This window comes from Phyllostomus hastatus, unplaced genomic scaffold (genome assembly GCF_019186645.2).
Source record: "Phyllostomus hastatus isolate PE091 unplaced genomic scaffold, TTU_PhHast_1.1 phas_scaffold_585, whole genome shotgun sequence".
NCBI classification, from domain to species: domain Eukaryota; kingdom Metazoa; phylum Chordata; class Mammalia; order Chiroptera; family Phyllostomidae; genus Phyllostomus; species Phyllostomus hastatus.
In genome coordinates, this window is record NW_025334037.1 from 29288339 (window position 1) to 29300680 (window position 12342).

Here is a 12342-nt window from a genome sequence, read left to right on the forward strand (position 1 = left end):
TGAAAAACAGTAAAAACAATGCTGCGGCATGTGCATCAACTATACCAAAGCTGGTCAAGAATACAACTTTTATGCAACTCAACTGTGCACATTAATACTGAGATGGGAATAATCCAGAAATCGGGTTTAAGTATGAATATATTTTGGTCTCCAGCAAGGTATCCTCCCATTCCAATAAACTCAGAAACATTCCAGTTTACATATTGGTGTAACTTTTGACTTTGGCGAGTGTGTATCAGTTTCCCAGAGCCTAATCATTTCAGGGTGGAATGATTAAGGTCTGGCCCCACACTTCAGAACAAAGGACTTAAAACTGTGAGGTCTCGGAATCAAGTCTGTCAGGACGGCAAGACCACGACACGGAAGCCACATTACCAATGTGATGGATGTTTTCCTTGATGACCTCACACTCTATTGGCCATCTTGGAGCCTGCATCGGCTCGCTGCCAGAGAAAAAGGCAAAGAGGTCTCGGGGTTCTCGAAGACGTGGGTTTGCTTCACCAAACTCATCGTGAAGCAGCTGTTTCTTCTTGAGAAGCGGTGAACTCAGCACAAAAGAATCTGTGGAAGGGCAAGAGAATGAGTGAGCAGGTTCCTCTTCCTTCTTGGGAACTTCACTAGTCAACTCGAACAACTAAGCAACGGGACGCACTGTATTAAAATATGGGCACAGATGTGTAATCTTCTCTTGTACATGTGTACATATTTCTCCTTCAAGGAGATGTATTTGGGGATGACAGCACTGAAATTATAAAAATCAAGTTAAAATTTTGCACAGTCTATTCAATATTTCAGAGTAAGTTAGAAGAAACTTTTTTAAAAAAATCAGAGCTAATGAGTCTAAGACATTGCCACAGTGGGTTGCAAATGAGTAAAAAGTTACTTAATGCCTTTCATTACTTTTGTGTAGAGTGAGGCAAGAGAGGGACCTTTCAATTCACTCATTAGCATTTTAGAAAAGTATACATAAAGCTTTCTTTAAAACAATCTGCAAATTAAATTTCTACTTCGTAACGTGACCATTCAAAGGACAGAGAGACTTCTCAAACAGAGAATGATAAGGGAGTGGGAAAGTACTGTGAATACTTTCAGGAGGGACAGAAAGGAGCTCTTGGGAAACAGAGAGTGAGAAAAAAGGGAGGAAAAGAAAGACTTTCAGGGAGAAAGAAAAAGAAAGGAAATGGGAGGGAGCATGAACAGAAAGAAACTGCCAGGGGAGGGGAAGGCAGAAGGCCCCCAGGTGCGGCCGCTCCCGGCTCCGGGGGGAGAGCAGCAGGGGGAGGCCTGTTCCCACCAAGGAATCGGAGGTGTCTGGTTGGAGGGGCACGAAGTACCTCTGCTCACAGCTTCTGCCTGTCTGTGCACAGCGGAGGAAGAGAGACGGGGAGGCCCTGGAAAGAGGCGGGAGAAGGCGGCCTTGACTCAGGGATCTTTGTCTTTTCTTCTCTCTGCCCCCTTTCCCCTAACCCTTTCCATTCCCCAGACCCACTTTGGGACCCAGTATTTCTATCTCTAAATCTTTTCCCCAATGTTTAATTGGGGGTGGGGGGAGGAACAATAAACATTTAAAAATATGGTAAAGCCTGGCTGGTGTGGCTCAGTGGACCGAGTGCCGGCCTGCGAACCAAAGGGTCACCAGTTCGATTCCCAGTCAGGGCACACGCCTGGATTGAGGGCCAGGTCCCCAAGAAGGGTACGTGAGAGGCAACCACACACTGATGTTTCTCTCCCCCTCTTTCTCCCTCCCTTCCCCTCTCTCTAAAAAAATAAATAAATACAATCTTAGAAAAAAAGAAAGAAAAAATATATAGGCACATAAGGATTCCCTGCCCCCCCAAAAAAGAATGATAACAGCAGTGCCTACATTGGGGGTTGCTGAGTAAGGAGGGCGTTCAGCTTTCCTTTTGTGCTTTTTTCTATCATTTAAATGTAACTTTTGTTTTTACCTCTGAATTCTCTGGTTTAAAAAAAAAAGACGAGCCCTGGCTGGCGTAGCTCAGTGGATTGAGCGCGGGCTGCGAACCAAAGTATCGCAGGTTCGATTCCCAGTCAGGGCACATGCCTGGGTTGCAGGCCATGGCCCCCAGCAACCACACATTGATGTTTCTCTCTTTCTCCCTCTTTTTCCCTCCCTTCCCTCTCTAAAAATAAATAAATAAAATCTTAAAAAAAAGGACAATAAATGCTTTGCTATAAAGAAAGAAGAAAAAAATATCTCCCTCTCTCCAACGATCAACGCAGGGGAAAAGGTGCCAGGCCGTCAGTTCTGCCCTGAACTGAGACCCCCTGTCGTGCTACTTCCACCAGCTGGTTTGGGCACTTCGTCTTTTTGCCCAGATCTCATCTTTAAAACATGGGACCTTGATATTTTGGTTTGTATCTTTAATTAGAGGTAAAACTGAGCACCTTTTCATTAAGCTTATGACCATCTGTGTTTGTTTTTCTAGAAATTACGTGCATAGTTTTCTATTTGGTCATCTTTTGTATACTGATTTATAAAAGCGGTTTTATTTAAAAAAAATTAATTTGGACTTCCACCCAAGATGGAGGCATAGGTAGACACACTGTGCCTCCTCGCACAACCAAAAGAAGAGCAACGACAAATTTAAAAACAAAAAAACAACCGGAACTGACAGAAGATTGAACTGTGTGGAAGTCTGACAACCAAGGAGTTAAAGAAGAAATATGCATCCAGACTGGTAGGAGGGGAGGAGACAGGCAGCCAGGCAGAGAGGACTTGGGCAAGGCAGCGGCTGGAGGGCTGGAGCAGGCAAGGCAGCAGCTGGCAGACCCTGTGAGGTGGTGGATTGCAGAGCAGGCAGTTGCACATTCGCGTGCAGATAAATAAACCAGGAGAAACAACAACTGGGGAGCGAGGTAGACCATGCAATCCAGAGTTCCAGTGCAGGGAAATAAAGCCTCAGAACCTCTGATTGAAAACACCTGTGGGGGTTGAGGCAGCAGTGGGAGAAACCCCCAGACTCACAGGAGAGTTCATTGCAGAGACCCACAGAGGCCTAGAATGTACGCAAACCCACCCACCTGAGAATCAGCACCAGAAAGGCCCAGTTTGCTTGGGGGAAGCAGGGAAAGTGACTGAAATATGGCAGAGAGCTGAGCAAGTGCCATCGTTTCCTCTTGGACCCCTCCCCCAAATACAGCATCACAACCTAGCAACCTGGGTTGCCCCACCCTGGTGAACACCTAAGGCTCCGCCCCTTACTACGTAACAAGTGTGCCGAGACAGAAAAAAATGGCCCAAATGAAAGAACAGATCAAAGCTCCAGAAAAAATACAACTAAGCAATGAAGAGATTGGCCAACCTATCAGATGCACAGTTCAAAACACTGGTAATCAGGATGCTCACAGAATTGGTTGAATTTGGTTGCAAATCAAAGGAAAAAAACGAAGGCTATGTTAAGTGAAATAAAGGAAAAGGTACAGGGAACCAACAGTGATGGTAAGGAAACCAGGCCTCAAATCAATGGTGTGGACCAGAAGGAAGAAAGAAACATTCAACCAGAACAGAATGGAGAAACAAGAATTCAAAAAAATGAGGAGAGTCTTAGGAACTTCCAAGACATCTTTAAATGTTCCAATATCTGAATTATAGGTGTGCCAGAAGGAGAAGAGGAAGAGTAACAAATTGAAAACTTATCTGAACAAATAATGAAGGAGAACTTCCTCAATCTGGCAAAGGAAATAGACTTCCAGGAAGTTCAGGAAGCTCAGAGAGTCCCAAAGAAGTTGGACCCAAGGAGGAACACACCAAGGCACATCATAATTACATTACCCAAAATTAAAGATAAGAAGAGAATCTTAAAAGCAGCAAGAGAAAAGAAAGACAGTTACCTACAAAGGAGTGCCCATCAGACTGTCAGCTGATTTCTCAAAAGAAACCTTGCAGGCAAGAAGGGGCTGGAAAGAAGTATTTCAAGTCATGAAAAGCAAGGACCAACATCCAAGATTTGCTCTATCCAACAAAGCTTTCATTTAGAATGGAAGGGCAGATAAAGTGCTTCTCAGATAAGGTCAAGTTAAAGGAGTTCATCATCACCAAGCCCTTATTATATGAAAATGTTAAAGGGATTTATCTAGGAAAAAGAAGATAAAAAATATGAACAGTAAAATGACAACAAACTCAGTTATTAACAACCGAACCTAAAACAAAAAAACAACAAAGCAAACAATTAGCATAGGAACAGAATCACAGAAATGGAGATCACATGGAGGGTTCTCAGTGGGGGGGAGAGTGGGAAAAGATACAGAGAATTAGTAGCATAAATGGTAGGTAGAAAACAGACAGGGGCAGGTTAAGAATAGTATAAGAAATGTAAAAGCCAAAGAACTTATATGTGTGATCCATGGACATGGACCAAAGGGAGGGAATGCAGGTGGGAGGTGGTGTGGAGGGGAATTAGGGGGGGGGGGAAATGGGACAACTGTTATAGCATAACCAAGAACACATATTAAAAAATTAATTCTTGATGTGTTTGTCACAAATATATATATTTTTCATTTTCTGATTTCCTTTATTGATGGTACTTGTTTCAATACAGATGTTTTAACTTTTTGTAAAAATTATCAATGTTTTACTTTATGGCTTTGGGTCTTGTGTCATTCAAAGGTTTTAACTAGAAAAGAGACACAATCAGATTTGCAAATAAAAAAAAACCAAAAATAACTGCTTTGTGGAAAATGCATTGGAAAAGGGCATGACGGAACAGGAGAAGCCAGGGACCAATTATGAAGCTATTTCAATAGTGAGAAATGATGGGTAGCTTGGGCTGGGGACAGGGAGGACGTAGAGTAAAGAGAAGTGAATTGATATCTGGCTGACTATGTATTTGACTGAATTCCTGTCTTGGATTCTGGAATAAATCTGTGGAATACCTGTAGAAAATTATTTTTTGCTTAAGCTAGCTGGAAGTAGTTTCCACCACTCTTATACAAAGAGCCTTAACAAATATATCCAACAAAACTGTGTGAAAAGTCAGTGTTTTAGTGCTGACCAGTGTGGCTCAGTTGGTTGGGTCCCTTCTGCAAAGCGAAAGGTCGCTGGTTCAATTCCTGGTCAGGGTACATGCCTGCATTGCTCTCACAAAGACGTTTCTTTCCCGTCCCTTCTTTCTCTCTCCAAAAATAAATACATAAATAAATAAATACAACCTTAAGAAGAAAAGTCAATGTTTTACTCTGGAGCAAAGAGTCTTAACAAATTTGCCAACAATTGAGGAAGACAACCAAGCATGCTCAGTATTTTAATTTAAACCTACAATCCAAAGTAGATCTAGAGAGAACATTAAAAAAAAATCCTCACCTGAGGACATTTCTTTACTGCTTTTAGAAAGAGATGAAGAGAAAGAGAAAGAGAAAGAAAGAGAGAAAGAGAGAGAAAGAAAGAAAGGAAGAGAAAGAAAGAAAGAAAGAAAGAAAGAAAGAAAGAAAGAAAGAAAGAAAGAAAGAGGGAGGGAGAGGGAGAGGGAGAGGGAGAGGGAGGGAGAGGGAGGGACAAACATCCATGTGAGATAAGCACTGACTGGTTGCCTCCTGTAGGCTCCCAGACTGGGGACTGAACCTAGGTATGTGCCTTGACTGGGAATCAAAACTGCAAGCTTTTGGCTACAGGATGATGCTCCAGTCAACTGAGCCACACTAGCCAGGGCTGGAGAGAACATTTTTGAGTGATGTCAGGAACAGTGGCCAAGGCTGCTTCTCTGGCTTCTCCTACATTGGGCCATGTTTGGCCGAATACCCAGAGCAGCTGCTCACGGCAGTGAGGGTTTGGGGCTCATACACACTGATTATTACTCACACAGAAGCTTCTCCTTTTGCAGGGAGTCTGGTATCAAATCATCTCTTTCCCTAAAGGAGCCACCCAAGATGAATCGAATCGGGGATTATTCTTCCAAACACGCTGGTGTGGGGCAGAGTTTGGTAAACTCCCTTTCTGAACTAAGAAAAGATGGTTTAATTAAAGGTGCTGGAAGATTGGTTCACCACCTCCAACATCTAGCTCTGTGCCAAAACCATCACTACCAAACCCCACTACCACAGGCCTTCACAATGAATACATCTCATTTTCCCAAAGAGCTTTCACATTCCAATTTACTTGAGTTAAACATCACTTTCCCCATTTTACAGTAAGGAGAAGACCTGAGAAGCAGCATGGACAGTGGAAAAATAAAGGGCTTGGGAGGCAGAGAGCGCTGGTGGCTCTAAGAGTGGCTGAGAGAGCCCTCGCCAAGTGCAGGCTGGTACTCAGAGTGGGGGCGGAGCCCTGGTGCCGGAGCTGATTTGTCGCGAGGGCTCTGCGGAAGACTGGATACACGGTTTTCACCAAATCAGTAATCAGTTAAAAAAATGAAACAGTTAATAAGAAAGTTGAACAAGGCTGACAGTAATAAAGTCAATGTAAAAACTTTATTTCTAAATGACAAGAATAAAGTTAGAAAGTCAGAATTAAAAAGACATAATTTATAATAGCATAAAATATGAAGTGTTATGATAAAAGTTATAAAACTTTATTGGGAGAAATTAAGGAAGACCTAAGTAAATGGAGAATTAGACTAAATTCCTAAGATTGGAGAACCCAGTATCAGCAAATTCTCAGTTCTTGTGAAATTAGAGTCTATAGATTGAGTGCAATCCCAATATTTTTTTTTAAATATCACAAGTCAATTCTAAAATTATATGAAAAGGCAAGAATAACCAAGACACTTTTGAAGAACAATCTGGAAGATGTACCTTTCCAGATATTAAGACTATACTAACAAAAGTTAATAATAATGTTTCATGCCATGATCCAGCATATTGAAGCTTTAAAGCAAAAAAAAAAAAGACTTTTAACGTCACATAGTATAATTAACAAAGGGTATTAGTGTAAGGGAAGACAGACAATGGGGAAAGGAAGCACTTTTCACTAATGGTGCTTGAAAAAATTCATTATTAGTTGATCCAAGCATAACTCTCTCAGTTAATGAAATGTTTTGCTTCACGAACCCAAAAAAGGCGATGCTAGACAGGAACAAGACACTGAAGCAGGATGCTAAGAAGCCGAAAAATGTCCTGGGCTAGCGGAATGGGGAAACTGAGACCAGATAATTAAACAAGGCCAAACGACTGGAACAACTTCCAGCCAGCTAGGGAGTCTTGAAACCTCATCTTCCCTAACCAGGGACACCTGAGAGCAAATGGTTGCTACCACTCCTCGATAACCAGAGAATGCCTAGCTTATGTCACCCTGGTCAGGGAGATAGGGGACAGGGACCCGATTAATGCCACTTATGCCAGCTAAACACAAGAAAGAATGAAGTCAGGGGAACAGATAATAACACAAGCTCAATCAGAGTTTGACAGACGCAAGATAAAGCAGTAAAGCAGATCAATGAGTAACACCAGACTCCCCTATCCACTTATTTTGATGCATCAAGCATATGAAAAACACTTCTGCAAAGCTAGTGAATATCCTGCTGAAACCCTTCCCTAAGATTCTCCCCCCAGTTCCCAAGAAAGAAAAAAACCCTTAAGCCAAAGACCCAGTGTGGCTAGCTCTAAAGCAGGGCCACGCCCCTTCTCCAACTGGAAATTTTTACTTCCTCCTAAACTCTAAGGGTCCCCAAGAGACTTGCAACCAGGGGTGCACTGGGCACCAGCAGCTCGTTCCCGGCTAACCCCCTGATTCTGTCTCCAGGGCCCCCTGGCTCTCTCCTGTTGCTTCTTCTACCCTAAGCCCTTCCTTTGGTTCACTGTCCCTGCTTTGAATAAATGTACTCTGAAATTCACCTAGACCCTTGTGGTGAAATCTGTCCTGCATGAAGTCAAGAACCCACACACTACCGGCTCTGGGCCCGGTCCCCATCCGGTAAAATATTACCTTTATAGTAGCCATAGTACTGGAGGTGACGGTACATAAAGTCTTCATAAGGATCAGAACGAGTCTGTGAAAGGAAAGGCCGTTTAAATCAGGAAAGTCCTTTCAAATAATACTGAACTCTTAAGAAAAGGTACACAAGCATTGTTGCGGAGGCCAGTATGCCTGAGGACTTCCGTCAACAAGCCAACGGAAAGACATTCACACAAATCATTCTGTCCTGGGGATGAAGATCTCCAGCTAGAAAAAGGCTGTACACCTTCCGACTGTACTGACTTTCTGCGGAGTTCCTGGGGAGGGGCGTGTACCCACCTCCTGCTTTAGGTCTGTTTCCAGCGCTGGGAACATGTCACTGCTGTATGGCACACCGAAGATCAGTCACATAGGCATCTAGCCACAGCTCCTGCCCGAGTTCCAAATGGGCAGCTGATTGCACAGAAGATAAACAACAACAACAGGACAACTGGAAAGCTTGCCCATATTCACCACTCCCACCCTTTGCTCCCGCAGCTCCCGTGCGATTTTACGACGCCCTGCCACATCACTCGCTCCTCCCTGCCGACTCAGCCTCTGCTCAGAGCCCCCGCCGGTGGTTCCCTCTGCGGCGCGGAGGCACACCTGAGGAATTAGGGTGGGCGACCCGTGTTCTAGCCTTCGCCTCCCGAGGCGCCCGTCGTTTGCAGGCCGCAGGCTTCCCTCTCCCTGAGCAGAAGGATGCCCGCCTCCAGGAGCCGCAAGTAAGCGGAAAAAAAAAAAAAATGAGAACGGGCGGATACGGCGAGTTTGTTTGAGGTAGATGGAAAAGAAAGGCCAGAGGCTCGGAGAGTGGGCTCTGAAAATAACGTGCAGGGGTTCAGGGCTTCCCGGTCCGGGGGAAGGTGGTGAAGGGAAGTTACTCGCAGGGTGGGCGGCAGGGTGGACTTCTTAGAAGCGCAGAAGGAAGGGAGCCGCTGCCCTCGCGCTCCCGCCGCCCCCGGAGGAGGGGCGGGCGCGGCGCCTGCTGCGGCAGGAACGCCTGAGCGAGGCGGGAGGCTAAGCACAGCAGGTAGAGACTCCGCCGCGCACCAGGCGGACACGAGAACCAAGCTCACCCGCCGCTGGCTACTGGGGCCCGCGTAACCTAGCAACCGCGAAGCGGAAGCGGGAGGGCGGGCGCTTCCGGGGACCGAGGCCCCCGGCCTAAAGAGGAAAAGTTGCTGTTCGACCTGGCCCGCAACCCAGGCCGCATGCGACCCTCCTGCGACCCTCCGGATCGCAGGCCTAGGCAAGATCGCGGTGTCCGAGTCCTCCTCTTCGTACACGATTGGCACCACTTCTGGGTTGTCGGTCGCAACAGGCCGAGGAGTACACAGCCTGTAGTCCTCAACATACCCCAAACTCGTTTGCTGTTGACACAGCTTCAGCTAACAAGCGTGGCCGAAGGGGTGCCACGCTCACATCCATGTTTCTCCGTCCCCTCCCCCTCCCGTCTGAAAAGCAACGAAAAAGGCCCTCTGGTGAGGATTTAAAAAAAAAAGATTGACTTAAAATAAGGCTTGGTTACACAATCACAGAGTTAAATTTACCAAGAGTAAAAGAATAGACCATCAAAAGTATTAAAAAAAGAGGCTTTATTAGAGCATATATACAAATTTACAAGGTCAGAAATTGGATAAATACAAACAGCTTTAAAACACAATTTGACTTTTCTTCAGTTTAAAGTGACTTTTACCTGATTGTGGTACAATAGAAAATACAAAACAGTAAACTGCTTTTTAAATACTGGAATTTTATGGAAAATAGTTCACACATAGAAGGGAGGTGGATTTTGGAATAGGTAAAACAATGGAGACATTAACATACAGTGGCTCTGGCTACACAGATGGCCATAGATGAAAGGGGGGATTATCAAAGTTGAAGACAAGAACACGTGCTGCTGCTGGTACTGAAATGGAAGTATTTCATCTTGTGCATGAAATGACAGCCATCGATTCCAGAGTGTGCGAGATATGTTTTAGAGTGTGGCCACCTGCCAGCACAAGGCAAATAGCAGCCCGACCCAACTCCGCACTTCAGGGGGAGCCAAGCAGAGGAAGCGTTCAGGGAGATTGTGACACCCCAGGGAAGCGAGGCAGAGGCCAGAGCTGCCTCCTAATTGCACTTGTTCTGGAGCGGGGTAGGAGTGCTCCACACTGGGGCGCCTCATGGGCCTCCATCAAGAAGGGAAATTGCTCACTTCCCATCAGGGTCCTCTACAGAGGTGTCACCCTCACGAGCCACACGGTCCAGGCTGATGAGGTGATGTAACTAGCATGCTGAGTTTGCCAGTGTGACAATAAAGGCAGCCAGACCCAAGTGTTCAGTCACCCCACCCTTTGGCAAAAAACAAAAAACCCCATCTCACAAATGCCAAACTCTGTGTGTATGTCCTTGCCCAGAAAATTCATATGCTCCCCCCTCATAGCATTTAGTTTATTGACAACAGTGAAACATGTTAAGACTCTGAACACACACACAATCAATAAGAATGAAAACAAAACAGAACAAAAACTATGTGTTTGGAGTCATTTTCCTTCGCTTCAGTCTTGCTCGCCAATCCTCAGGAAGGGCTTCAAAATTAGCATTTCTTTCTGCCATGCCACTGTAAAGAAAACATATAGATTACTTCACCAGAAAAAAAAAGAATAAAACTGTTCATTTCCTACCAAAAATATCTAACTGAAACAGATGTGAAAGTTTCAAGTGTGAAAATGCTTCAAATTCCTCAGCTAAGTACCAGAAAATTCTTTGTCAAATTTCTTTTGATGGGTCAATGAAAAACATAACACACACTTTGTATAGTTTTATGTGTATGTTAGTGCATATATTTATATATCTTTAGCAACCACTAAAGCCACATTAAAGGCATAAAACACATTCTTATCAAAGTTTTTAATGGCCTCTGGAGTTATGATTCTTTAAAGAAGATATATTTAACCTTCAATATACCATCAGGAACCTTTAGACCTAATGTTTTTGAGCTTCTCTTTTGACCAGTTCTATTCATAAAAAGTGGTATCTCGTGGCTTATTCGGTCATTTAAAAAAATAGATTAGCCCTGGCTGGTGTGGTTCCATGAAATGAGCACCAGTCTTTGAACCAAAGGGTCACTAGTTCGATTCCTAGTCAGGGCACATGCCTAGGTTGTGGGCCAGGTCCCCAGTAGGGGGGCATGTGAGAGGCAACCACACATTTATGTTTCTCTTCCTCTCTTTCGCCTTCCCTCCCTTCCGCTCTCTCTAAAAATAAATAAAATATTAAAAAATTAAAGCTCTCAGATTCTATTTTGCAATTATCAGAATGGGTGTACTAAATTCTTTTCAAAATCTAAAATAATCTAAGATAAATTACAGGATTGTTGGCATTTCCCTCCATCATTTTAAGTAGTTTGCTATTTCGTCATTGTAGGAATTAATCATTACTGAATTCCCAGTAATATTAAAAATAAAAAAAGTACTAAAACAATAAAAAACAAACCAACCCTGAATAACGGAATCACCTATAAGGATAATGCAAAAGTGAAATAAATTGTCACTAATACCATCCCTCAGTTTTCTAATCATGTTGCCCAAAATAATGTATCAAGTCTGGAGAAGACATTTGCATTTTTTTTTCTTTTTTAACAAATACAAAACAAAGTGACAGAGAGTGGCATTGTAGATTCTAATTATGATAAAACTGACCAAATAAGTAAAATCTCAGATTATGTGTTAAAATGACCATATTCTTCTTAAAAAAAAAAAAAAGTTACTTATTTTTAGAGAGAGGAGAAGGGAAGAAGAAAAAGAGGGAGAGAAACATCAAAAACATCAATGTGTGGTTGCCTTTCATGTACCGCCTACTAGGCACCTGGCCCACACCCAGGCACGTGCCCTGATTGGAAATCAAATGAGCGACACTGATTTGCAGGATGGCACTCAATCCATGGAGCCACACTAGCCCGGCATATTCTATCTTTTTAAAAAAAGATTTTATTTGCTTCACACATGCCCCCTACTGGGGACCTAGCCTGAAGCCCAGGCATGTGCCCTGACTGGGAACTGAACCGGTGACCCTTTGGTTTGCAGGCCCGTGCTCAATCCATTGAGCCATACCAGCCAGGACCAGAAGACCATATTCTAAAATTTTCTCAAATTCAAGACTGGCGAGTAAACAGTATTTCCTAAAGACAAAAAAAGGAACAATTTCATCACCCAGTATGTTGTAACAAGAACACCAGCTCATTTTCCTAAAAAGATGTATGACAGGAATATTTCCAGTTTTACGATGCTGCATGCTAAAATTTATTTGACACGGTTCTCAAGTGGAAAAATGCTGAAAGCAGATAGGTAGTGACTTGAGAGAAATAGATATTGTAGAAACAAATTCAATTGGTGTTTATGTGTCCAAAAATGAAAATACTTTGGATTACGAAGAATGGCTATCTTCTACTGAATGTTTTCATAAGTACT

The 12342-nt window shown here is 43.6% G+C and overlaps 2 protein-coding genes across 3 annotated transcripts in view; both read right to left on the bottom strand.

The window, feature by feature from the left end:
- The window catches only part of AGBL2 (AGBL carboxypeptidase 2), a 35594-nt gene extending 26634 nt beyond the window's left edge, over positions 1-8960 (bottom strand). Inside the window, exons 1-5 of the mRNA XM_045825158.1 lie at positions 8492-8960; positions 8186-8299; positions 7877-7940; positions 1335-1391; positions 376-561 (exon numbers count right to left, since the gene is read on the bottom strand). Coding sequence (XP_045681114.1) covers positions 376-561; positions 1335-1391; positions 7877-7940; positions 8186-8221 — 343 coding nt within the window. The 5' untranslated portion in view covers positions 8222-8299; positions 8492-8960. The remainder of the gene's footprint in view (positions 1-375; positions 562-1334; positions 1392-7876; positions 7941-8185; positions 8300-8491) is intronic.
- Positions 8961-9466: 506 nt separating this feature from the next.
- FNBP4 (formin binding protein 4) overlaps positions 9467-12342 on the bottom strand; it is a 41443-nt gene continuing 38567 nt past the window's right edge. For both annotated transcript variants that reach the window (XM_045825321.1, XM_045825320.1), the window contains one exon: positions 9467-10493. In XM_045825321.1, the coding sequence (XP_045681277.1) occupies positions 10403-10493 (91 nt within the window). In that variant the 3' untranslated portion in view covers positions 9467-10402. The remainder of the gene's footprint in view (positions 10494-12342) is intronic.